This window comes from Salvelinus alpinus, chromosome 29 (assembly GCF_045679555.1).
Source record: "Salvelinus alpinus chromosome 29, SLU_Salpinus.1, whole genome shotgun sequence".
NCBI classification, from domain to species: Eukaryota; Metazoa; Chordata; class Actinopteri; order Salmoniformes; family Salmonidae; genus Salvelinus; species Salvelinus alpinus.
Window position 1 is genome coordinate 42875399 of NC_092114.1, and position 27869 is coordinate 42903267.

At 45.0% G+C, this 27869-nt stretch overlaps 1 protein-coding gene across 1 annotated transcript in view; it reads left to right on the forward strand.

Moving 5' to 3' along the window:
* LOC139558790 (exostosin-1b-like) overlaps positions 1-27869 on the forward strand; it is a 112316-nt gene that overhangs the window by 40940 nt on the left and 43507 nt on the right. Inside the window, exons 2-4 of the mRNA XM_071374221.1 lie at positions 24742-24835; positions 26472-26579; positions 26953-27072. Of these exons, the coding sequence (XP_071230322.1) occupies positions 24742-24835; positions 26472-26579; positions 26953-27072 (322 nt within the window). The remainder of the gene's footprint in view (positions 1-24741; positions 24836-26471; positions 26580-26952; positions 27073-27869) is intronic.

Below are 27869 nucleotides of genomic sequence, written 5' to 3' on the forward strand. Positions count from 1 at the left end.
GGGTCTCAACACGTTTCTGAGGTAAAAAATAAAGATACAGCTGGTTGGAGAGCAAAATATCTCTTCTCTCCTTTTCCTCCTGTTGTTTTGTCTGCTCTTCGTAGACAGTTTTGACGGTCTCCTCTGTCTTCCCTTCCCCGCCATGGGAATTATTTAGGTCGCTGTGCCCCTGAAAGAGACAGGGCACCCTGACCACAGGAGGTTGGTGGCACGTTAATTGGGGAGGACGGGCTTGTGGTAATGGCTGGAGCGGAATCAGCGGAACGGTATCGACCACATCGTTTCTATGCTTTTGCTGCCATTCCATTTGCTCCGTTCCAGCCATTATTATGAGCCGTCCTCCGCTCACCAGCCTCCACTGACCCTGACCTGGACATATTGGGGAGATGCCGATGTTCAGATAAGAATGAGATTCCTTTTTATTTATTGGTTATCGGCCGACGCTGATATCGCGTCAAAAAGGCCAATATGAGTCGACAACATTGGTGAGCAGATAATATCGTTTTCTCAACCCTCATCTCTTTCCCTCCTTTTCTGTTCTTTAATGCATTCTTCCTCGGTGTGGAAGCAGGTTGGTTGGCAGGTCTGACGTGCTGTTATGGGAATGATGGTTGAAGGAAACTCTGTGGACGCTGGGCGGCTTTGTGCTTTTGATTAGGCCTTTCGTCTTTGTCAATCACTGCCTGAGAGTGTGTGACGGTGGTGACACACACACAGCCTAATATGCATGCTAAGGACCCAGAACCATGCGTGTTTTCTGTAAACGACCCGACGTGGCTCAGCAGATCTAAGGCGATACTTGATCGTTCCTTGAATGACGAAACGGAGGAGTGAGATGAGGGAAAGTCAAAAACAAGAGGGCCGATCGATTCAGACGCCCTCACAGAAATGCAGCATTGATTTGCCCCTGGAGGGTCAGCGCCGAAAAGCCCAAAGCTTGGCTGCCTGCGCCTCGCTCACTCCGGCTCCAGCCAAAGAGTTTGTATCCCTCCCAGGTCGCTCTCCATAATGCTTTGATAACTTTAAGAAAAGGGGGAACGCTTTATTGTGTCTGACTCTTTAATCATATTAAGTGATGGGTGGGAATCAGTGCGCAACACACACACACACACACACACACACACACACTAGCTCTCTCTCACTGGCACACACATATACAGTTGAAGTTGGATGCTTACATACACCTTAGCCAAATACATTTTAAACTCAGTTTTTCACAATTCCTGACATTTAATCCTAGTAAACATTTCCTGTCTTAGGTCAGTTAGGATCACCACTTTACTTTAAGAATGTGAAATGTCAAAATAATAGTAGAGAGAAGGATTTATTTCATCACATTCCCAGTGGGTCAGAAGTTTACATACACTCAATTAGTATTGGGTAGCATTGCCTGAAACAATTTAAACTTGGGTCAAATGTTTCGGGTAGCCTTCCACAAGCTTCCCACAATAAGTTGGGTGAATTTTGTCCCATTCCTCCTGACAGAGCTGGTGTAACTGAGTCGGGTTTGTAGGCCTCCTTACTCGCACACGCTTTTTCAATTCTGCCCACAAATGTTCTATAGGATTGAGGTCAGGACTTTGTGATGGCCACTCCAATACCTTGACTTTGTGGTCCTTAAGCCATTTTGCCACATTTTTGGAAGTATGCTTGCGGTCACTGTCCATTTGGAAGACCCATTTGCAACAAAGCTTTAACTTCCTGACTGATGTCTTGAGATGTTTCTTCAATATATCCACATAATTTTCCTCCCTCATGATGCCATCTATTTAGTGAAGTGCACCAGTCCCTCCTGCAGCAAAGCACCCCCACAACATGATGCTGCCACCCCCATGCTTCGTGGTTGGGATGGTGTTCTTCGGCTTGCAAGCCTCCCCGTTTTTCCTCCAAACGTAATGATGGTCGTTATGTCCAAACGGTTCAATTTTTGTTTCATCAGACCAGAGGACATTTCTCCAAAAGTTGCAAATCGTAGTCTGGCTTTTTTTTATGGTGGTTTTGGAGCAGTGGCTTCTTCCTTGCGGAGCGGCCTTTCAGGTTATGTCGATATAGGACTTGTTTTACTGTGGATATAGATACTTTGGTACCTATTTCCTCCAGCATCTTCACAAGGTCTTTTGCAGTTGTTCTGGGATTGATTTGCACTTTTCGCACCAAAGTGCGTTCAAGTATAGGAGACAAGAGCGGTATGACGGCTGCGTAGTCCCATGGTGTTTATACTTGTGTTTTTGTTGTTTGTACAGATGAACGTGGTACCTTCAGGCGTTTTAGAAATTGTTCCCAAGGATGAACCAGACTTGTGGAGGTCTACTATTTTTTTTTCTGAGGTCTTGGCTGATTTCTTCTGATTTTCCCATGATGTCAAGCAAAGAGGCACTGAGTTTGAAAGTAGGCCTTGATATACATCCACAGGTACACCTCCAATTGACTCAAATGATGTCAATTAGCCTATCAGAAGCTTCTAAAGCCATGACATAATTTTCTGAAATTTCCCAAGCTGTTTAAAGGGACAGTCAACTTAGTGTATGTATACTTCTGACCCACTGGAATTGTGATACAGTGAATTATAAGTGAAATCTGTCTGTAAACAGTTGTTGGAAAAATTACTTGTCATGCACAAAGTAGATGTCCTAACTGACTTGCCAAAACAATAGTTTGTTAACAAGAAATGTGTGGAGTGGTTGAAAAACTATATATTTTTTAATGACTCCAACCTAAGTGAATATACATTTCTGACTTCAACTGTAGGTTCACATGTTAATTTTCTTATACACACACACACCCACCCTTCTTGCCACCTGATTGCTTTCCCATTTTTCTTGCTTGGAAAGATTTATGGTTTTGGAGGACGTTAGAGACAGGCTATTACCATGAGCTCTTTGAACTCATCAGTCAGACAAAGTGGCGAAAGTGCAGTGTCGTTCGGAGAGAGCTGCACGCTCCTGCTTTTACTTTTGTGTCCTGTTCACCCTCAGCTGTGCTCTACAATTATTCCACAGGTTGTTTGCACTACTAGCTGGGAACTACCTGCCTTGTAGACCTAGGTTAGTGTGTGTTAGCGTCAAGCTAAGGCTGTTTTGCTAGTCGAGTGCCGTTAAGTCTTTTTTTTTCTCCTTTTGAAAGACTAAAAGGGGAATGTGGGAAAGTATGAGTGCAGCGCGCTATCACTTCTGTCTTCCCTTCCAAACTGTAACACGAGCCTTGAGCGTTTAATATTGCCCGCTCAAATTTGCTATGCACAACAACATTTTAAAGCACTGTTTGCTCTGCCAGTTATCGCCATTTGAGTCTCAGGGAGAGCCTGCATTCCGTTTTGATGTCTGCGGCTTGCCGTAGTTATCCGTATGAGGCACTTAATCGTCCTCCCTACTCCAGTGTCAGCAGTTCCTGTGTGTATTGCTGAGGGGAGAGCGCTTGTCAACTCCTGTCAGTCGAGCATTGTTGAGCTGTTGTCGGTCTGTCCCACTACACGGTACTAGGCCACACTGTCTTGGCGTCAGCCCAATAATCCTAATTGTAAGTGACTAGGCCCAGTTTGAAAAGTATGGAGATGAGACAGCGTTACTTGCTCCGTCGTCTCTCGAAGGTTTGAGGACAGTAGTCGAGTAGTAGCAAGACGACTTAATGGCTGATAAATTAACGGAGCCTATATTTCACGTGCAATTGTTTGTGTTCCTTACTGAGGACGAGTACGTTTTCATGTCATTTTTTTCCTGTTTAAAGCTGCGTACTTGGCATTTAGTGCTTTACGCGCTGATAAAACCAAGCATCCATTTCACCTCCGCCTCTACAACCAACAAGCCAGAATGTCACACTTATCTTCTTGAGACAGAAAATTAGCTCAAGGGGCGAGTGTTTGCCCTTCACTCTCCAAGCACCGAGTTCACACAGACGTGTGCATTAACACAGTATTAGCCAGCTGAAGAGGGAGTCATCATGTATGTCCTGGGTACATAGCCAACACGTACGAAGGCTCTCACTGCTCCCCTCTGCGGCCGTGTGTGATGGAGTGCTCGTCTGATAGCGTGTGTGCTCACCGATAAGTAACCTCTCTCTCAAGGGACTCATGAATAAAAAGCCAGTGAATACTCTCCCTCCGTAGCGACAGCTCTGACTGCGGTGCTCTGGTGTCCCGCGTTAAGTAACCAAATCACAGCTAGGGATATAGGCTACTGCTCTTTAGTAACCGAAGCAGAGCGCCTTTTCTGTCAGGTAGCCGCTTTTTACAACACGGCTGAAGGATTGGTTCATGTTGAGTAACCTGAGCACCGCTTTACATTACCACCACCAGCTAGCGGTCCTCATTGATAATCAAATCACAGTTGGAGTTGTTTTTCCTCTCACTTCAACAATCAATGCGTAGCTCGGGCTTAGGCCTATTAAGTAATCGAATCACATCAGTCGTATCACCCTTTTCAAAAGCCAATTCAAAACGTGGACAGTCCTCTTAAAGATCCCCAGACCCAGTATATCCCCTATGGCGTGTGTGTGTGTCTCTGTCTTTTGGTGTCTAGATTGTTTTGTTTCCTCTCTCGCCTCAGTCTCCTTGACTGCCACCGCCCTGCCGTCCCTCCTCTACAAAGCCTTCCTGTTCTCCATAGGAGACTCTGGGTCAAGGGAAGCCGCTCCGACCGCCTTTATTTGGAGCTGTGCCAGCGGTGTGTGTGTGTGGTGACAGAGAAAGGGCTTTGCTTTAGAATGAGCCCTCTGTCTGTCAAACGGAGAAACGCTAGGCCGATGGGTATCTGAGAGGGTACTATAGCGGGGGACCTAGTAACCAACCGCATACACAGCTTCTTCTCTGGTCTCGCAAGACGGCAGCCAGACAACGCCGCTTTAGGATCTGTCCGTCTTCCCAGAGGTGGAGAGGTGTGCTGGGCCCGTCTTTTGTAAGCAGAGATTTTGATATGGCCGTTTTGAATTCTGGGTCTCGGGGTGATATCTTGGATTTTTGAATCTGACATTGATTGAGCAATCGAGCTTTGCTTGCGAATGCCCCGGCCATTTTTGTTCAACCTCCTTATTTGCATAAAGAAGATAGTTAGAATTGGTGAGCTTTCCTGATGATTTTGGGTATTATCATCACAGTTAGGAAATCTGTACTTTTCTACAGTTGGGGTGGTAATGCATGACCGTGAATGCAGACTGTTGTCTTGATGAGGGATATACATGGCTGGCTAACTATGAGTACCCATCACTGGGGTTCGTGGTGGCTGGGATTAAGCTAGAGTGATGAGCCAATTTAAGTTTAGCCGGTGTGGCTGATTTTTACTGACGCTTACAACGAAAAGGGTCATTTTGCTCTAATAAATGCTGCTGAGTGTGGCGTTGCTCAGTTTAAACGTCCTTTTTTTAAAGATGAGCTCACATTGTTTACCATTTTGTAGAACTTTGGATTAGACATCTGCCAAGGTCATTTAAAGTCATTGTTGTCAAAACACTGGGAGTCATGAATGGGACAACCTCACCAGGATGTTGAAAGTATGTCTGTCAAAACTGACTGGGATCATTGGGTCCAATTTTTAGCAATGCTCACTGATGCAGATAATCAGACATGAACACACACACAGACGCAAAACTAAACTCTGTGGCCTACACACACACACACATTAGTTAAACTCTGTGGCCTGCCCACCTGAATTGAAACTTTTTAGTTCAGCTCGGCCTATTTACCTACAGACCGCTCGCAAGTAGGTCGCGCGCACAAAACCTCATCACGCAACATACGCTCCGCTCACTTATACAAACCATATGCTTAGTCAAGCTCAATTATCATTGTGAGAGGAATGGAATGAAATGGCTTCTAAACTTATAATTAAAATCGTCATCAGCATTGACCTATTTTTCGTCCAGACCAGCATCCACAAACTAGGAAAAACTGAATCATTGAAAGAATTTCTCCTCAGCCCTCGTTCTCCTACACCGCATGGTTACAAGTGTGCAAGAGAATACCTATGTAATAAAAAATTAAACTGCATTCCATGTCATGGACAGCAGCCAGATGGTGCTTTGACAGTCGGGCCTGATTCTGACGCCTTAGACCCCAAAATTTCCGCCCTCCTCCTATCCTCACAAAACTAGAATAGTGTAGCCTCAGTGTCGGCCCGCAATGCAATTTTATGTTGTACCGTTTGTGAAGCAGGCAGTTGCATTTATTATCCTAGGCTTAAGACTAATCATTTTCGGCTATTTTAAGATCTGCATATCAGCTACCCAAGTTTATCAGGAGTTATTTTGAGCCTAGTTGCAATGGGAATCAATGTGTTTACACAGTTGGAAATGCAGAAGTGTTTTTTTCTTCTTCGCTATGATCAGCTTGTCAAAAATGTATGAATAGGCCTACAATTGAAATCACTGATTCATGACAATTTAGGCCATGGAGTGAAACTCACGGAAACGAGTAGCCTAATTTCATTCCATATTGTCCTTACATGTCCTGTTTTTAGGATATTTTGTATGTATGTGTAAACAAACTCAAAAGTTTGGGGTCACTTAGAAATGTCCCTGTTTTCCATGAAAACATACATGAAATGTGTTGCAAAAAGAATAGGAAGTATAGTCAAGACATTGACAAGGTTATAAATAATGATTTTTATTGAAATAATTGTGTCCTTCAAACTTTGCTTTTGTCTAAGAAATCTGAAAACATTTCACCCCATGCTTCCTGAAGCACCTCCCACAAGTTGGATTGGCTTGATGGGCACTTCTTACGTACCATACGGTCAAGCTGCTCCCACAACAGCTCACTAGGGTTGAGATCACCTCAGACTTGAGGCCATAACACCTTTTTCCAATCTTCCTCTGTCCAGTGTCTGTGTTCTTTTGCCCATCTTAATCTTTTATTTTTATTGGCCAGTCTGAGAGATGGCTTTTTTTTTTTGCAACTCTGTCTAGAAGGCCAGCAGTGTTTTGTGGGTACTATTTAATGAAGCTGCCAGTTGAGGACTTGTGAGGCATCTGTTTCTCAAACTAGACACTCTAATGTACTTGTCCTCTTGCTCAGTTGTGCACCGGGGCCTCCCACTCTTTCTATTCTGGTTAGAGCTAGTTTGCGCTGTTCTGTGAATGGAGTAGTTCACAGCGTTGTACGAGATCTTCAGTTTTTTGGCAATTTCTCGCATGGAATAGACATCATTTCTCAGAACAAGAATAGACTGACTAGTTTCAGAAAAGTTCTTTGTTTCTGGCCATTTTGAGCCTGTAATCAATCCCACAAATGCTGATGCTCCAGATACTCAACTAGTCTAAAGAAGGCCAGTTTTATTACTTCTTTAAATCAGCACAACAGTTTTCAGCTGTGCTAACATAATTGCAAAAGGGTTTTCTAATGATCAATTAGCCTTTTAAAATGATAAACTTGGATTAGCTAACACAATATGCCATTGGAACACAGGAGTGATGGTTGCTGATAATGGGCCTCTGTACGCCTATGTATATATTCCATACAAAATCTGCCGTTTCCAGCTACAATAGTCATTTACAACATTAACAATGTTTGCAGTGTATTTCTGATCAATTTGATATTTTAATGGACAAAAGCAACAAAAAAATAAGGACATTTCTAAGTGACTTAACTTTTGAACGTGTGTGTGAAAGTTGAATCGCATTTTATTTGATAAAGTGCCATTTGGGCTATATGATCGCAGACACGGACGTGCATGATGAAAGGCTACAGAAAAACCACAGGCTACTTCTCTTTCTACTATAGGCTACATGATTTATGTTAGGTTACTTGAGTGTTGGTGGGGCGCTGCAGCGCATCGTCTCTCCAACAGTACACTGGAGAGGCGCGTTGGGCATGGACAAGTTTTCATTGTTTTGGGCCGAATTAAGTTAGGTGTTATATATTGTTGGTGTGCCTCTTGGTCAGTTTAGCTCAGAAAAAGCTGCCCTCATCAATCTTCCACCCTAATCCTGCCTAATGGACGGGCCGACCCTGTTGACAGTGCAGCGCTGCTACAGTAACAGCCGTTGATGGATGTCAGTTGAAACGTCCCTCGGCTGGAGCTGAGTGAGATCCACATCCCTTTTGAGTTGTTAAAAGGTGAATCCGTACTCCTCATTTGCCAGGTTAAGAGTTTGTCGTCGTTGAAATGCGAATGCCGCAGGAAAAAAAACGGAGCCGCACTTGAAACGAGCATTAATCACGTTCTTCTATTCCTTAGTGCCTACTCGAGGGGTGCAGAAAATACCTAAAGCGAGATAAAGTGGAAGGGAAATAGGCCTAGCAGCTACCCCAAGAGCTTTCTCAGCCTTTAATTAGGGCCTGTTTTTTCCTTTATGCCTCTGTTTTCTCCTGAGTCTACTTCTTGTCGTGTTTGTTTTTTTTGCAATTTGTCGCTAACGATAGGAGGATAGGAGTGATTATTATCTGATTGGGGATCGGGCCTCCAAGTTGAGAATCCATCTTTTTCTTTCCTTCCAAGTCTCACCATGAAGCTTTCCTCGGAGGAGTTTCCAACGCAAATATTCATAAAGACACTAATGAGATCTCTCTGACGCCTCAAAGACAACCCCCCCCCCCCCCCCCCCCCCGCCACCAACACGGATAACCGGAGAGCGTTAGCGCTTATGCTAACGCTTGGTTCTGCCTTTTTCTGTGCAGGTTTTCACATGCCTCCATTGTCAGCTCAGCTGCTCTGTGGAAAGAATGAAATACCCGGAGTGTCTAAATATAAATCTCTAACTTTTTATTTCCCCAGATGTTGCATTGGAAATTAGATCGCTTCGGTTTTACCGACTGTGCTTTTTTTCTTCTCCATTTGCTTTTAAATCTTCCTTTTTTTTCAATTTAATACTTAGTGCCGGTGGTGGTTTTGTCTATGCTACGTTGTCTTTTTATCCAAGCACATAGTAGGCAATGTGCATAGGCTTTCTTTAGAAAACCTACAATCATCATGATGTGTAATAGGTGGGGTGGGTGGTCCAATGGTGATACTCACAGTTTCTCATGATTAGATATTTATTTTTATGGCTCAGTGTATATTGCTAATCATGGCTGCTGGTTATTCTCAATGTCGGCGACGCAACAATAAAGCACACATTGCGCTGTTAACTGACCCAAGTGACCCATATGTGAAATGGGTCGTCTCTGGCTTGTATACTGGAAAATCTCCAAGATGGCGGTACCTTTTTTCAAAGCTGTGGCTTACAATGCCTGAGATGTACCATCTTGTATGATTGTCTGAGGCAGCGGGTTACAGGAGTGTGTCGGCCTTTTAGTTCACTCCTCTGTGACGTGTGTGTATTGTAGTATACCAATGTTATGCATGTGTGTGGGGAACACCTCTTCAGCTCGAAAACCCTGGCAAGTCGATCGAGGCCCTGTTATGTTCGATTGCGAAGCCTGAAGAGAGGAAAGCTTGTGTGGTCTGACGGTTGGAAGCTCCGGCACGCATGTGAGAAATGGCTGTCCAGCGGGCTCGGCTTTGAGCTCGAAAGAGCAGGAGGGGGGCGTGCGTTTAACCATAGAGAGAGGGAGAGCGGGTGATCTAGATAGGGAGAAGAAGCCTTCTCGGCGCTGTAAATGGTTTCTTCAACTCCTTTGAACTGCGTCAGCGTTGCACAGAGGGACTCCCGGGACTTGCGCTGCCTTTTTCGATAGGAGCGCTAGTTAAAGTGGAGGGTGCGAGCTCTCGCAGTGTACGTTACTGATGATACCTTCTTAACCTGCCATTTTCATTGCCTATCATTAGCATTTTAGCTGAAACTCTTACGATTCTACGAAAACCTGACAGTGCTTAGTAGGAGACTCATTCTAGGGTTTCTTTCCTTGGCATTTACCCATCCATCAAAGGTTCTGCTGTCATGTCATCATGGCTTGCTGTTCTCTCAGCCATCTGTCCACCTGTGTCCGTGTCAGTCGTTCTCACTGAATTATCCTCGGACATCAGCGGCTGTGTTTTGTCGAGTTGACTTTTTTGACTTCAAAGCCAAGGGAGTGAAAGCAGAGAGATGGGCCTGATAAGACGGAGCCGACCGAAGGAGGCCGGGCCCCAGTTATTTCCCTTAGCCTAATTGCCCTAAACTGCATCTGGGCCTGCAAGCACCATTTTCTCTTCACATTGCTCTATTGTTATGATTAGCATTACCATTAGCCGTTATTACAATGGTAATTACAGTCACTGTTGGAGCCAAAGCAGTTAGCCAGGCCTATTATGAGAGACAATGGTTTACTTGCTCTCTGAGTTGTTTCTCCAGTGGCTTGTGCTAACTTAGTCGACGGACATTGCTGAGCTCTTAGTGCCTTGGTGACGTTATGACTTTCAGAGGCAGATTGTCTCGATTGTCAGAGGGGGTGGCTAACAATGGCGGCTCCTCAAACACCTCATTCGGGGGAATTACATGGTTGGATAGGAGTCGACAGCTTCTCGCTGAGACGGATCAAAGCACTAGATTACTCTTCCTCACCACGGTGAGGGGGAAAGACCAAGATTATGCATTCAAGATGAGTGTCTATGATATAGGACTGAGTGCGTGTGTGTGTGTGTGTGTACCCCACAAAGAGAAATCCGTATGTAGTGTTTGAGAATATGCATGGGCTGCTTGCGAACAGAGATAGTCGCGGCGTAATTGCCACTATTAATGCTTCGTTCTCTTCCCCCTTCCCTTACTCCATCTCTCTCTTTTCCCGACCAACTCGCCTTCAGCTTCTCCCTTTTTGAAATGAAGAAGTTTGCATTCTGAGTGACTGAAGTCATGGCTCTCTGGCAACAATATCCCTCCGTTGTCGATTCCAAAGGTAAACTCTGCTTGATTGCACACTGCGGGGGAAAAATACTCTCTGGCGTGCTGAATGAAAGGTGAAATGGGACACAGCCCTGAAGGAGAATTTAGTATGTCCAGTTACTGGGTTTAGGAGCCGTGGTTCCCAGGAGGTTCCTATGCGACACCGCGACAGGAATAGACCCGGCTTCAGGAATTTAAATTACAATACGGTCATTTAGCTGGTGCTCTTATTCAAAGCGACGTACGGTCCAGGCACACATTCAGTAGTTGCGACCCATGCAGGAATCAAAGCCACAACTCTGGTGGTGTTGGCACCATGCTCCAGCCAACTGTGCGATCGGAACCCAACCTCAGGAGTGTAGATTCATGCGACCAATAGATCCCAATCTATTACGGTGTCATGACCTCTGGCCTATTAGTTTAATGCTTTTCTACTATATTTGATGGTCTATTACATATTTAGTGCATATGTCAAACATCAGTTGTCCTCCATCTCTTGCTTAATACCGATTTGACCCCCTAGCCCTTACCCCCTATGCATTTCTGAAGATCTGAGAGGGATGCAATGTATGCTCGATTTCCACCTATAGCAGATCAGAGAGCAAAGTAGAGTTATTACCGTATTGCTTAGGCCTTCCTTTCCAATCCTCTTAGATTATAAGGGCTGGGAGTCGGGATCGATTTGGGATGGGGGCCGTCTGTCTCACACTCCCGTCTATCTGCAAGTGAGACAAAGTAAGCCTCTGTGGTCCATCAGAAACAGGTTGCTAGGAGACTACTTAGTCGTCTGTATTATTGACTTATGATTCCCCGCCCCCGTCTTCTCTCTTCAGCCTTAGCGGGTTCATCGCTGGAAGTCGAGGCTAGCATTCAAGCTCCCTTTCTCATTCAATGTGAAACACATTCCTTCTCTATCCGATCCTTATTGGGATTTGATGATTCAATCTACAGTCGGTTCAGTCTGAAATGCGCCCTCTTAATTATAACTTGGGTACAAAGTGAAGCGTGACGAAGTTCGGTGATTTCTTGTTCTGAGTAGGTTTGTCTGACACAAGGTCGGACATACAGTTCTTCCGCCTCTTTAGTCTAGACTCCTGTAAAGAAGTCAAAGGGCTTCTATCTTTGGATGAGCTATTTCTTTGTGGTTTCTGTGCGGAAGGTGTTTCTCGTCAAATAATCTCTATTTTTCTGAGGTTTCTGCATGAAAGGTCTTTCTTTGGAGACTTACTTTCTGGACTTTCACTGTAGTTCCTGCCTGTGAGCCTAGTTTTGGCAAGGTTGTTTTACTGCAATATGTGCTGCTGGGTCTTTCACTCTAGTCTCTTGAGTGTGAGGGAGATTCACTGTAGATTTAGCTACTTTGTGTTTGGGTGGTTCTGTTTTGGTCTGTGTGTGGGACTGTGGGTTTCTTGTATCTGCCATCTCTCTGTTGTCTCTCGTGTGACCCTCTCCTGGCCCTGTCTGTGAACAGCCCCTCTCCTCTGGGGCCCAGCCGCCCTGAGAACACAGCTGCAGGACGGCCGCTTCTCCGCCTGACCTCGCCGTCGAGTGCTCAGGAACAGCTGTTCCCCGTACAGCTCTCCTCGTCTCAGACGGCGCCACTACACCAGGGGCTGCTCTCACCTCGGGCTTAAAGGGGGGGGGGGTCACACACACACACAGCCACAAAGCGAACAACACCGTTCAAAGACTACCACCACCCCCTGCCTTTTTGTTTTTTGGGCTAGGGACCAGAGTGCTCTTTGACCCCACTGACCCGACCCTAGGTTCCACCCAGGCTTCAGCCCTAAGAGGGGTCATATGAGACCAGACGGCTAGCCAGTCTCATGACCAAGATGTGTTGGTTGTAGCCAAAGGCCACCTTCTCTAGTGGCATTAGTCAGATCAACAGACGAGAAACAATGCACAGAAACAATGACTCCTTTCTCTCGGGGTCGAATCCTAAGTCCTAGCTTGAGGTCTGTGGGAATAACTCAAATTTTCCCACAAATCTCCCCAATGCATGATTCATTCAGACCTATGCGAAAGTAAGGGCTACGTGCGCACATTTTCACATCCGGATTAAGCCCTTTATAAAAACAGTGGGAGCATTTTGTATTGAATTAGATTTTTTTTTCTGAGTCATTTTTAATTGAACCATTGTCATACTGACGTCTTTTCTCCTCTCGTTCTATGATTCATGTTGCTCCTGTGTCTTGGTACTTTGTAAGCCTCTCAACTGCACACGCACACACACACACACACACACCCCTTTTGATTCCTGGAGGCACTGCAAGTGAATTGGGCCCTTCAAAACACCACACAGCCAGCCAGCACTCTGCTCTCATTCACCCTCACTCTGTCAGGCATTATCCCTGTGCAGCTCTCCTCTGTTATACAATGTGAGGGTTTGCTGCTTCACCTTTTGGATATGTCGGACTCACGCCGAGCATGATTGCTAGGGTTGGAGTGTAATAGAGAGAGCGGAATTGTTTGTCTTGGTGTGTGTTGAAGAGAGTGCGACTCTAAATACTACTGTTCAAATGTACTGTGACTGTTTATGCCAGGGCATCGTATCCCGAAACCTTTAGCGATCTCAGCCACCCAACACATCCAAACTCTGACCCAGGCTATCTTTATTCATTCACCCATTTATCTTTCTATTTGGGAGTCTGTGTTTTATTGTACTTTATCTCATGCTGTGCTGCAACTGGGGGGTGCACATGGCCCTGAGTGTGTGGTTTTAGCCTTTTTAAAGGGAATTGTTATTTGAGTTTAATTAGGTTTCCAGTCACCTTTCTTGAGGAGTGGCGCTAGAGGCAGATGGGACCAGGGCCATATGCACTGGGATTTTACTAGCTACCCATGTTCTGCACATGAGTTAGTGTATGTGTGTGTGTGTTTCCCTCCATATTTATATGGTTAGTGTGCTGCAGATAAAAGGCTAAATATGGCCTCTATCTATTCCAGCAGCTCTGACAAATGTTTAAAAGGAGGCTGAGGCGATGCATGTGCTGTCTAAATCCAAGGCTGTCTCTCTCACGGACGGCACGCACACATGCATGACACACACACTGCGTCACCGTGAGGGCCATCTGGAAGTGAAGTGCACTGCAGTATGAGACACAGCTGGTCTCCAGTGTGTATGCAGACGGTCTGGACCTCCGATGTGACTCAGGGCCCCGAACAAGGAGCCAATCGCAGTGACTGTAAAGTGGTTTGTGTGTGTGTCAGACTACATGTGAACTGTCTTGGTGCTGTGTGACTTGCGTATGTGTGCGTGGCTGTGTGCATTGTTAGGCGTTAGTAACTTTAAGCATTTTGCTGCACCCACTATAACATCTGCTAAACTGTGTACGTGACCAATACAACTTTGATTTGAAGTGTGTTGGGGGGAGTTGAGAGTCCCTCTAAAAGTCCCCCCTTATCCTCTGGAGGGAGCGATAGTCATTGGGGACTGAGTACTAGGCAGATACTAAATGTAACTGAAAAATTGCCTCAATCTGTTTGCTGTGGGAAACAGCTAGGGAAAAAACGGAGAGAGCAAATTGAAAAAATTGCATTGGATAAAGCTGTCACAGTGAATTAGTATCTCGGCAGGAGGGACCCTTGTTATCGGTGTATTTGTCAAATATTCAGGCTTACACATGTGACAGGGGAATGGTAGGCTAGGAGGAAATGCTGGGAGGGGGTATGAGGTATAAGTGGGAAACTGATGCATTTGGCTGTCTAGAAGTTAGCATGCCATACGGGCTGTGTCACTGACTTCACTACCTCTAGCTACGCTTAAACATTCAATGTTTCTTTTTATGGTAGCATAGCTAAGCTAGCTAAGACCTTGACAAAACATTCCTGAGGTAACTGTTTTGGTTTTGAGTCCTTGTTTGGAGTTACTCAGCCTTCCAAGTCACAGCACGCTAATGCTAACTAGCTAGCCATCGTCATTTGCAGATTGCTCAAGAAATGTTCCACTTTCTCCCTGGAGTACTGACAATAACCCAAACTTTATTACTTGTTTGCATATGTTTGCATAATAAAGACAATTATAATGTAAAAACAAAACGGGCTAATTGCCATTTAGACAACTATATATATATATATTTGACTATAGTTAGGTGTGACTGACACTGATGGTCGGTTCTTAGGTGTAGTCCCTATAACTCGATGAACAAAGTGTCTTGTGTCTTCCTACATGCATAATAGGGGAGTTTTTTTGTTTGTTGCCTATTTAGAAAGGGAGACCTCTCTGAAAGTCAGTTGGTAAGTAAAGAGTAAGACTTACTGGAGTCGACTGTAAGTGAGCGTAATCGGATTCCCCTGTGTGTAGCCAGACCTCACGGCCGTCATGGGACTCTGCACACAGCCTGTGTGTTTGTTTGGGGAAGCGGACCTCAGGGTTACGTTATGCTAGGATGCTAATTGGAACTAGCATAAGCTGGATAATGAGGCCTAATTAGGGTAATGAATTAGTTGTGGAGGAGAGCGTGCTGGAGCGAGGAGGAGAGAATACCGGACACACACAGCAGGGCATCCAGGGGAGTACAGGGGGCAGGGCTGAGCTCTTGGTGCTTTTTGAGGTCTGTTCGGTTTCTGTTCATTTTTTTATCACGGTTTTCGACTATTTGGGTTGAATGCTGTAACACAGAATAAAACAAAAGTCCCATGATGGTAGTGACTGCTTATCACTTAACTATAATTTATTCACGTTGCTTTAATAAAATTTTTTAAGTTGTGTACATTTGTTTTATTTGATTACTTTTTATTATTTAATTCCAAGTCATCTCTATAGAGTGCTGCCTATGCTGTCTGACAAAATCCCTATTTTGTAGTTGAAAGTAAATATGGCATACTTTTATGGCTGCTGAATACCAACGATCAATCACTTAGATCATGTATTTTCAGGTAGATACCTCACGAAGCAACAGCTGCTCTCTATATCACAATATCACACATCTCGTATTCTTCTCTCTCTGTAGCAGGCGTACAAGAAACAGACCCGAGTGGCGCAGCGGTCTAATGCACTGCATCTCAGTGCTAGAGGTGTCACTACAGACCCTGGTTCGATTCCAGGCTTTATCACAACCGTCTGATTGGTGGTCCCATAGTGCGGCGCACAATTGGTACAGCGTTGTTAGGGTTTGGCCGGGGTAGGCCGTCATTGTAAATAATAATTTATTCTGAACTGACTTGCCTAGTTAAATAAAGAAAAAAGTAGATGCACAATGGATTATGGTCATTGTAGTTAATTACCACGTTTTATGCCCTAAACTATGTACAATATTGGCCTGTTTGAAACTACAACTCCCTACTACATCGCACAGTTCAGGCTGAATCTGATTTGTCTCTAGAGAAACTATGCAATGTGCGCATTGAGCTCACAGGAGAGAGAAAAAGTAACGCAATGGAATTCAAATAATCGATCCGACTTGGGTCAGTTGTTTAAATACCCCAAAATAACCAACATTTAGGTTAAGTGCTCAGCACTAACAAGGGTTGAGGGTTACGGGGACATGTGTGCGCATGCACACTCAAACACACTAGTCAGTCACACCGCACTGCCTCTGTCCCTCATATTTACAGCCACACGTATATGGACAGCGATAATCGTTCTTGTGCAAACACACACCAACATATGTCCCTGATATACAGCACACAAGTACACTGCCTGTCTTAATCAGTCACATACTGTACCATGCAGCACATCGGCCTCACTCACAGGCACTCACACCATATGCTCAGTCTTAATCACTCCTACACCTATAAGCCTGTATACTAATTAGCTTTCTCAAACATGCACACACGTTCTGACTGGATCACTCATTTGCCTTGAATAATTCACTATCGCGCTCTCTCTTTCGCTCGCTCGCATACGCACACCCACGGCCTCCAGGTCTGACCGGAGCATACAGCTAGCTCCCAGGCCTGACGCACTATATCACAGTGGCCATAATCCTCCATGTTGCCGTGTTACTTCCATCCCCTCTCATTGTTACGATTAAGCCACACAGCTTCAGTCCTCACCGTCTTTGTGTCTTCAGACTGACTAAAACACATCCCAGCCCCCCTTCGGGCAATTCACGCACACGCAGCGCATACACACGGTAATTACACACGCAGCGCATACATACACACACACACACACGGTAATTACACACGCAGCGCGCACACACACTGGGAGAGAGACTAGAGATCTCTTAGGCTAATGTGACAACAGCCTCATGAAAGTCCTTAATTGGATCCTTTTCTCAGTGTTTTTGGAGAACATCGAGGTTGTTTGCGGTTTTGTGTTTTCATCACTCCCTCCTCAGGAGGGAGGGTTTCCGACAGCTAGAGTCTGTCGGATACCCATACTGCATCGGGCCTGACGGCAGTGCACCGCTGGCGTCTTGCCCAGGCAAGCCCCCCCTCCCTGTCTAACGGAGGACTAAGGAAGGATCTTTGTTTCGGAAAGAGTTTCTTAAAAAAAAAAAAAAATGGTAACACTGTTTTTTTTTTAAACTGTGGTGATTTATTTATGTTTGTGCGTCTGGATTAAGTTCGGAACGCATGTAATTAAGTCACCCTACTAAGTGGAGGCACGAAGCGGTGGTTGCCATGGCAACTGTTGAAAGTTGTTCTTGGTGGGTCTGGTTGAGAGGGTCACCTAATTGCATCAGACCTGTGAAACACACACACACACATTATTTAATTAGAGCTTATTTTCAGTTCCTCTCATCTGAATCATATTTTCTCAGGATTGTGCGATGTTGGCTTTATTTACCAGTGTTTTCACTCCAGGCACTACGCCCCTTACAATAGCCTACTCATATGCTGCCCCTTTCTCTTTTTTTCTCCCTCTCTCATGGTCATTCTCTTTATCTATCCCTCTTACACACACACACACACACACACACACACACACACACACACACAGCCTGTGGGCTCCTCGGGTTCGCTCAGCAGTGGGTTTCCTCCTCAGCAGCTCAAGGTCAGCAGGATGACAAAGCTCTGCTGCTGTTACAGAGAAAAGGAAAATGGGATGGAGAAAGGAGAGCGAGCTCTACTGTGAGCTCTACAGCCAGCAGCATACCACCCTGCATACCACTGCTGGCTTGCTTCTGAAGCTAAGCAGGGTTGGTCCTGGTCAGTCCCTGGATGGGAGACCAGGTGCTGCTGGAAGTGGTGTTGGAGGGCCAGTAGGAGGCACTCTTTCCTCTGGTCTAAACAAAGATCCCAATGCCCCAGGGCAGTGATTGGGGACACTGCTCTGTGTAGGGTGCCGTCTTTCGGATGGGACGTTAAACGGGTGTCCTGACTCTCTGAGGTCATTAAAGATCCCATGGCACTTATCGTAAGAGTAGGGGTGTTAACCCCGGTGTCCTGGCTAAATTCCCAATCTGGCCCTCAACCATCACGGTCACCTAATAATCCCCAGTTTACAATTGGCTCATTCATCCCCCTCCTCTCCCCTGTAACTATTCCCCAGGTCGTTGCTGCAAATGAGAACGTGTTCTCAGTCAACTTACCTGGTAAAATAACGGTAAAATAAAAATAAAATAAATAAAATACCCCTCAGCAGGGTCACTGGTCCCCGGCTAAGTGCCCCAGCAAGTCGGCTGAAGGGACAAGCAGTGGATAAGTCGGGTCTGGGCCCCTCCTCTCTGGCTTTCACGGAGACATGATAGAAGAGATGGAGGGTAGAACCCCACAAGATGCTCTGCATTATCTGCAGAGATGGACCCATCAGTCAGTTGTCATAAGCTGACACTAGCTGTCATGACTGTTTAGGACATTATAACAGTGTTGGGCAGTCCTTGCTTCTGGATGCTGATCCTTGATCAGTTTTGTGTTAAATTAACAACCAGTAAGGGGAATTTAACTAATGTAAAACTGGTGACCCCCAAGCTGATCCTAGATCTGTATCTACAACCAACTTGTACCTGTAGCATTCCAACCTCTCTGTAGTTAAGAGGCACCAGAGCCAGTTGCCTGCCTGTCTGGCTGCCCGCTGCAGATCTGTCTATCTAGCTGGATCTCTGTGTCTAGTATTTTATTAGGATCACCATTGGCTCCAGCTGCAGCTACTCTTCCTGGGTTCTACATAAAACATGGGTTTACACATAACGTTAAGGCCGTGGCTAAAGATGAGGAGTTTGCGCCCACACCCTGCCCCCACCCGCCCCTCCAGAAAACTCTTTCTTAAAGCCAGTCACTGGGATGACATTCCAACTTGGGATGGGGGGAGGTTTTAACGGGTGGAATAGTAGAGAACAATTTGAGGTTTACTCAGTACCAGTGCAAATACCATGGTACATATCGACACTCAATCATTATGGTACTTTTTTAATGGTAACTTTACGAACATATATTATGTACTGTAAATATAATTGAAACTTGTATCTCATTTATTGTAAATTGTGAAATAAGTATAGCCAGTTATAATTGTAATCGTCTAGCAGATAAGAAAATACTATTAGTATTTACCTGGCTAAAAGAGAAGGAATATAATCTATTGTTTACAGGAAACTCATTCAACAATTGTAGATTCACTTGTGTGGCTAAAGGACTGGGGGGTTGAAATATACTTCTCCCATGGGCAAAGAAACTCAAGGGTTGATGATATTAATTAACAATAATTTTGACCAGAATGCACCATCGAGAGCATTCTGACCGGTTGCATCACCGCCTGGTATGGCAACTGCTCAGTATCTGACCGTAAGGCGCTACAGAGGGTAGTCACTGGGGCCAAGCTTCCTGCCATCCAGGACCTCTGTACTAGGCTGTGTCAGAGGAAGGCCCAAACAATTGTCAGACTCCAGCCACCCTAGTCATAGACTGTTCTCTCTGCTACCGCACGGCAAGCTCTACCGGAGCACCAAGTCTATGTCCAAGAAGCTTCTACCCTGAAGCCATAAGACTCCTAAACATCTAATCAAATGGCTACCCAGTCTATTTGCATCCCCCGCACACCCTCTTTTACACCGCTGCTACTCTGTTATCTATGCATAGTCACTTTAATAACTCTACCTACATGGACAGATTACCTCGACAAACCGGTGCCCTGCACATTGACTCTGTGCTGGTACCCCCTGTATATAGTCTCGCTATTGTTATTCTACTGCTGCTCTTTAATTACTTGTTCCTTTTATTTCTTATTTGTATTTTTTTAAACGGCATTGTTGGTTAGGGTTCTTGTAGGTAAGCATTTCTCTGTGAAATTCGACACGTGAATAACATTTTATTTGAAATAGCCCTTTCACTAATGTAAATTTGTAGTTTCATACTATCTTCGTACTGGACCCCCGTGGTAATCGAACCCACAACCCTGGCGTCGCAAGTGCAATGCTCTACCAACTGAGCTACACGAGAGTCTCGCCACGATATCAGCATATATGGCATAACTATGGCACCAGGCGATACACGCTCAGCTGCTTAGAACGTTGGGCTGGCCAGAGGTGGAATGTAGCAAAACAAACAACTAGTCCCGTGTAGCTCAGTTGGTAGAGCACGGGGGGGTCCAGTGTCTAATAATGTTACTGAGTGCCTACGGATACAAACAGGCAGTCTGGCGATTTTCATCATCTTCTTAGCTCCTTAGTTACATGCAGCCAAATTCGGATACAAAACTCTTTATCCGTAGCCACTCAGTAACAACATTAGACAATTACAGCTGAAGGACAGAACTACATCAAATGAAATCGTACATAGCATTAATAGGCAGGTACAGAACTACATACAGTGCATCTGAAATAAAATGCACACTTTCACATTCTTATGCCTTAGCAATCCATGCATCATGTACTCATGACAGCTACACTGCAGTCATCCATTTTGTTAGTTGCTTACTGTTAATCTCTAAGAACCAATTGCTCCGTAAACACTAGCGATAATCTCACATGAGGAATCGCCTGTGTCCTTGGTTCGCCCGTGTTTGACGTCCCGTACTATTCACGATCATAAATAATGTGATTCTTAGATGCGACTGAATGCAAGTGCAACGAAAACGACAATGGAAATGCAACCGTTACTCCAGCTACGGCCTCAACCACAGTTTTCATCCTAGCGAGCGTGCCATTTCAGCTCATAAATGAGCTACAGATGGAGTTTCCACCGCACTAAGGCTTCAATTGAATCGTTCACTTCAACAACCGTGTTGGAGTTTTTCTCCGGCTAGAAATTCAATTTAATCCTTCACTTTAGCTACGTACGGGGACTTTTTAGAGATCCAGCACTCCATTCAATCAATTGAAATGCATAGACATGAACTTAAACCAGACATTTGCTGTGTTTAATTTACTGACCAACATCTGTAAGCTAAAACCAGACTATCATATATATATATATATATACAGTATATCACAAAAGTGAGTACACCCCTCACATTTTTGTAAATATTTGAGTATATCTTTTCATGTGACAACACTGAAGAAATGACACTTTGCTACAATGTAAAGTAGTGAGTGTACAGCTTGTATAACAGTGTAAATTTGCTGTCCCCTCAAAATAACTCACACAGCCATTAATGTCTAAACCGCTGGCAACAAAAGTGAGTACACCCCTAAGTGAAAATGTCACTTTTGTTGCCAGCGGTTTAGACATTAATGGCTGTGTGTTGAGTTATTTTGAGGGGACAGCAAATTTACACTGTTATACAAGCTGCACACTCACTACTTTACATTGTAGCAAAGTGTCATTTCTTCAGTGTTGTCACATGAAAAGATATACTCGAATATTTACAAAAATGTGAGGGGTGTACTCACTTGTGTGATATACTGTATATATGGTGCAGTACATCTTTATTCTGAGGCTTTGCTTACAAATTCTTTCTCTGAGCAGCCTCTGATATCCCGATGCCAAGGGCACATCTTATCTTTAACCCAAAAACCAGATGTGCTCGGGAGGGAGGGAGACGCTACAGCTATTTAGGTCAGAGTTTGTCTCATTGATATTTTATGGCATTAAGGCAGGGAGGGGCTGGAAGGAGGCAGCACTGTACAGGGAGACAGCTGGTGCAGAAATATGCGTGCGCCCCGTCTGTCTCCATCGGCAGGTGATGGAATGCCAATGCTTGGGGGTGCAGCTGTCGTCCGCTACTCCGCTCCTGGCCACCGGGGGGGGGGGGGGGTGATGCATGTTATGTGCTAATAACTATGTTATATATGGGAGTTTCAGCACCGACTAGTGCGGTGCGCTGGCTAATTAGTTGTTGGCTTGTGTGTGTGTGTTGGGGAGAGTGAACGAGTGTTTGTGTGTGTGCTTTGAATCCTAGCAGTAGACGTGCCCTGGCTGTTGCCCTCTGCATCTTTAGGTGAGCCTATATGTGATGTGAGCACACACACGCACACACACACACACTTCTGGTAGTGTCAGTAAATGGCCATCATCCCACTGCATACTGGGTGTTTCCGCTCTCATGGCATTATGAATGGGGTGAGGGATAGAGAGAATGACTGGGTCCCTTCACCCCGTCTGGACCGTGCTAAATGAGAAATGATTTTCTGCCTCTCCACTCTTTTAACCTCCTAACCCGAAGGACTTGCCTTTAGACCGCTCACACTCCCTCGCGAGTTCTGCAGTAGTAGCGGCAGGTAGCCTAGTGGTTAGAGCGTTGGGCCGGTGAACGAAAGGTTGCTGGATCGAATCCCCGAGCTGACGAGGTAAAAATCTGTCGTTCTGCCCTTGAACAAGGCAGTTAACCCACCGTTCCTAGGCCGTTTTGTTCTTAACTGACTTGCCTGGTTAAAGAAATATAATGGGAAGGAGAAAGGGAATAGAGGAGAGTTGAAAAGCACTTTGTGACAACCGATGACGAGAAAAGGGCTTCGTAAATGTGATTAGGAGAAAATTGGACAAAGGCAATGGGAGGATCTCGACTGCATTTCCTTGATCCCACACATCCTCTTCTCTCCCCACCTCTTTCTCAAAACCAATTGGATGAGAAGGCCAGAGTGGAGGGACCTCTGACCTTCTCATCCAATGGGTTTCGGGAAAGAGGCGAGGAGAGAAGGGGAATCAAGGAAATGCAGTTGAGATCCTCCCGATGACAGGAGAGAGAGAGAAAGTCTTTCTCCTGGGCCTAGTAGAGGTTAAACTGCTGTCTGTGTGAAATGGAACAACATCTTCATATTATCCTCCCATCTGTGTACCTACTCTCTCTGCCACCCTGAGTGTGTGAATTCACTCGGGTGTGTACACACCGCTCCTGCACTCTGGAGCACACATGCACACACACACACACACACACATTAAGCAGACACCGCAGCAGAAGCTTGCCTCTTGGTAGCAGGTGTCAGTCAGCTCATTACCTCTGGCAGGGTTGATCATTCTGTTTGAATAGCAATAAGGCACACTTCACTGGAGATTTAGAGGAGAGGAGGTAGAGGAGTGGGATGGGAGGGAGCAAGCGGGAGATGAGGAATGGCACTGCGGTGAGAAACCCTCGGAAAATGTGTGTCGGTAATGGAGAGATGTCTGTCCTCTGTCCGTACCTGTATATGATTGATGGAGCTGAGGGACTTGCTGTATACTGGGGTGTGTGATCTTTTCTGCCAGTGTATTCAGTTCAGTACGGTGAGCTTAGCTAGTCCTGTGTATACAAAGTATTCACATCCCACAACATTTTGTTGTTAAAGCCTGGATTTAAAATCTATTAAATTGAGCTTTTTTTGTTGTTGTCACAGGCCTGAACACTACACCCCATGTCAAAGTGGAAAGATTTTTTTTGTGATTTAAAAAAAATTAAAATAAAAAATGCAAAACTGATGACTTCAGTCAATAAGTATTCAACCCCTTTTTAAGGCAAGCCTAAATAAGTTCAGGAGTAAACATTTTCTTAGCAAGTCACAAGTTGCATGGACTCACTCTGTGTGCAATAAGTGTTTTAACATGGTTGTTGAATGTCTACCTCATCTCCTGTGTCACACACACTTATCTCTGACATCTCCTGTGTCACACACACTTATCTGTGAGGTCCCTCAATCGAGCAGATCATTTCAAACACGGATTCAACCACAGACCAGGGAGGTTTTCCAATGCCTCACAAAGAAGGGCACCTATTGGTAGCTATGTAAAAAATTGACATTGAATATCCCTTTTGAGCATGCTGAAGTTATTAAATTACACGTTGGAGGGTGTATCAATACAGCCAGTCACTACAAAGATACAGGCGTCCTTCCTAACCGGAGTTAGGAAGGAAACCGCTCAGAGATTTCATCATGAGGCCAATGGTGGCTTTTAAAACACTTAGAGTTTAATGGCTGTGATAGGAGAAAACTAAGGATGACTGAACATTGTAGTTACCCCACAATACTAACCTAATTGACAGAGGGAAAGGAAGGAAGCCTGTACAGAATAAAAACATCCTGTTTGCAACAAGACACTAAAGTAATACTGCAAAAAATGTGGCAAAGGAATTAACTTTTTGTCCTGAATACAATGTGTTATGTTTGGGGCAAATCCAATACAACACATTACCGAGTACCACCATCCATATTTTCAAGCATAGTGGTGGCTGCATCATGTTATGGGTATACTTGTCATTAAGGACTAGAGAGTTGTTCATGATAAAAATGTAAAGGAATGGAGCTAAGTACAGGTAGAATCCTAGAGGAAAACTTGAATCAGTCTGATTTTCCACCAGACACTGGGAGACGAATGAACCTTTCAGCAGGACAATAACCTAAAACACAAGGCCAAATCTACACGGGAGTTGCTTACCAAGACAACAGTGAATGTTCCTGAGTGGCCGAGTTATAGTTTTGACTTAAATCTACTTCCAAGTCTATGGCAAGACCTGAAAAACGCTGTCTAGCAATGATCAACAACCAATTTGACAGGGCTTGAATCATTTTTTAAAGAATAATGGATGCCCAATCCATGTGTGGAAATCTCATATAGTCAAGGGGTATGAATACTTTCTGAAGGCACTGTATGTTTGGTCCTGAGGGTGTACGACTATAGGAGATAAACCTGACAGCCTCTACTTTGTGTGTGTAACGTACAGTACTGACTGTGTGTGATGTGTACTGACCATGTATGTTTTGTGTTTCTGCACAGATATGACTACAGAGAGATGCTGCACAACTCCACTTTCTGCCTGGTGCCTCGGGGCAGGCGCCTGGGATCCTTTCGCTTCCTAGAGGCGCTGCAAGTGAGTGGGCCCGCACACACACACATACACACACACAAACACACACACAGATTGACTCTACGATACCTGGAGGCACTGCAGTTCAGTGGGCTTCGACCAACACACACCTTTTTATATCCCTGTGCTGTAGGGCTGGGAATTGCCAGGGACGATATATCATCATCACGATACATACATTACCGTTCAAAACGTTTGGGGTCACTTAGAAATCTCCTTGTTTTTGAAAGAAAAGCTAATTCTATGTCCATTTTAAAATAACATCAAATTGATCAGAAATACAGTGTATACATTGTAACTGACTATTGTAGCTGGAAACGGCTGATTTCGTTTTAAAAGGAATATGTAGGCGTACGGATCAGTAACCATCACTCTTGTGTTCCAATTGCACGTTGTGTTAGCTAATCCAAGTTGATCATTTTAAAAGGCTAATTGATCATTGCAAAAGGGTTTTCTAATGATGTTAGCACAGCTGAAAACTGTTGTGCTGATTTAAAGAAGTAATAAAACTGGCCTTCTTTAGACTAGTTGAGTATCTGGAGCATCAATATTTGTGGGTTTGATTACAGGCTCAAAATGGCCTGAAACAAAAAACTTTCTTCTGAAACTTGTCAGTCTATTCTTGTTCTGAGAAATTACGGTTATTCCATGTGAGAAATTGCCAAGAAACTGAAGACCTCGTACAACGCTGTGTACTACTCCATTCACAGAACAGCGCAAACTAGCTCTAACCAGAATAGAAAGAGTGAGAGGCCCCGGTCCACAACTGAGCAAGAGGACAAGTACATTAGAGTGTATAGTTTGAGAAACAGATGCCTCACAAGTCCTCAACTGGCAGCTTCATTAAATAGTACCTGCAAAACACCAGTCTCAAAGTCAACAGTGAAGAGGCGACTCCGGGATGCTGACCTTCTAGGCAGAGTTCCTCTGTCCAGTGAAGGCTAGCATCCCGGAATCGCCTCTTCACTGTTAAAGTTGAGACTGGCGTTTTGCCGATGCGCCACTCAGGAGACCAACTTTCTTATTTATTTTACAATGCAAGTGCATTTTACTCCCACCCACCCACTCCATTTAATCTCCTCCCAGTATCACAGAACCCTTTTACACTCTCTTATATTCACACTTCATTACCACACTTGTAAGTGCACACGTACTCCCACTCCATACGTCTCCTCCAAGTATTGGCCAACCACAGAACACTCACACACTCATAACCTCTCCTATACCACATGCTTACCACACACTTTTAAGCACACTTCCTCCCGCTCCATATGCACTTTCCCTTCACCACTCAACTGCTGCACACGTTTGCCCTTCGCTCCCACCCTACAGCGTATCCACTTGTCAGATTCCATCCAACCGCTGCACGCTGCGTAACCGCTACCTCACACCTGTCGCACACTTCCTCACTGAGTGCACTTACTCCCACCTCTATCTACTATCACGCTCTGAAGTGCTCCGTCATCACCTCTAATATAAGTGCACACTTCTCCACAGAAAGTATACACTTGTCTCTCTCTCTCTCCTTCGCGTTCACTGACTCACGCCACTGAGGCTGGCTCTCCACTCTTCTAGAAAGGAGACGGTGTGTGAGAGAGAATACTTTTAAAAGCCCTGTCTTGTGTATATCTGTCTTTAGGCAGCCTGTGTGCCTGTGATGCTGAGTAACGGCTGGGAGCTGCCCTTCTCTGAGATCATCAACTGGAACACGGCGGCCGTCATCGGGGACGAGAGGCTCCTGCTGCAGGTACGACACACACACTCGACACGTCAACCCCGTCCCATCCCTTTAATCCTACACCGCCTTCCTCCTGTACTGCTATTGGTTCTCCCTGATTGTTAACTGATTGACGACTGTCATTGAATGGTCAGAGAGTCCACTCACTGGGTCTCTCGGCCCAGGGTCGGGTTCATTAAAGGCACACCGTAGCAAACATGAAACGGGCATTTTGTTATTGAACAAGTTCAGGTAGTCCCTCCCTGTTTCCTCCCTCGACCCCCCCCCCCCGCTGACTGATCACGGTGCGTTGTCTTACTTCATCGCTACACCCTCATCCCTCCATCCTCTCCCTGCCGTCATCCCCTCTCTCTCTAACCGTGTCCCCCTTCCTCACGTCCAGATCCCGTCCACGGTGCGCTCCATCCATCAGGATAAGATCCTAGCTCTGAGGCAGCAGACCCAGTTCCTGTGGGAGGCCTACTTCTCCTCTGTGGAGAAGATTGTGCTGACCACTCTGGAGGTGAGAGACAGACACATGCACACACACACCACAAAACACTGAAAGACAGACACACAGAACGACACATGTATAACCACTGGCGATTTTAGCATGCAAATCTTGGTGGGGCAATCCCCAAAAAGTATTTCAGATGCATGGCAGCAAAGCCACTACACAACACAACACTAAACAATACATTAATTGCACTACGGTGACAAATGGTACCCACAAACTGTTAGCGCCTACATAAAGCTGTCCCGACAGCAGAGCTTTCTTTTCAGCACCATGGAGTGATTCCTTAACACCGCTACACCTGGTTATCAGTGGAGCCTTGTCTGGCAGCGAAACAGTTCATTCAGCCTCATTTACTGGCTTTTTAAAAAACATAGCTGATATGGCTGACTTGCTTAAACAAATGTGGTTTCAACTGATAATTGAGATGTGCAAACTGGCGTAAGGGAACAGCGAGCGGATAAGAGGCAATCCGTCATTTCGCTTAAGACATTTAATGAGCAAGCTAGGACGGATGTAGTCAATATAACTACTTGTTCAGCACTTTTGAAATGTACAGCGACATAATTCACAACTTGGTCCGTTCTTACAGTATTCTTCCTGTACACAAAGTCAGAACTGTAGGATAAATGAAGGAAGCATATAAGCAGACAATGAAAGCTCTTATAATATTTGATGATTACATTTCTCTAAAACAGGCTACATGTGCACCACCAAGTCAGAACTGTAGGCTAAGTTATGGAGGGGAAAGGGGCCAAATTATTAGGGTGAGGCACATGCTACTATCAACTTACTACACAACATAC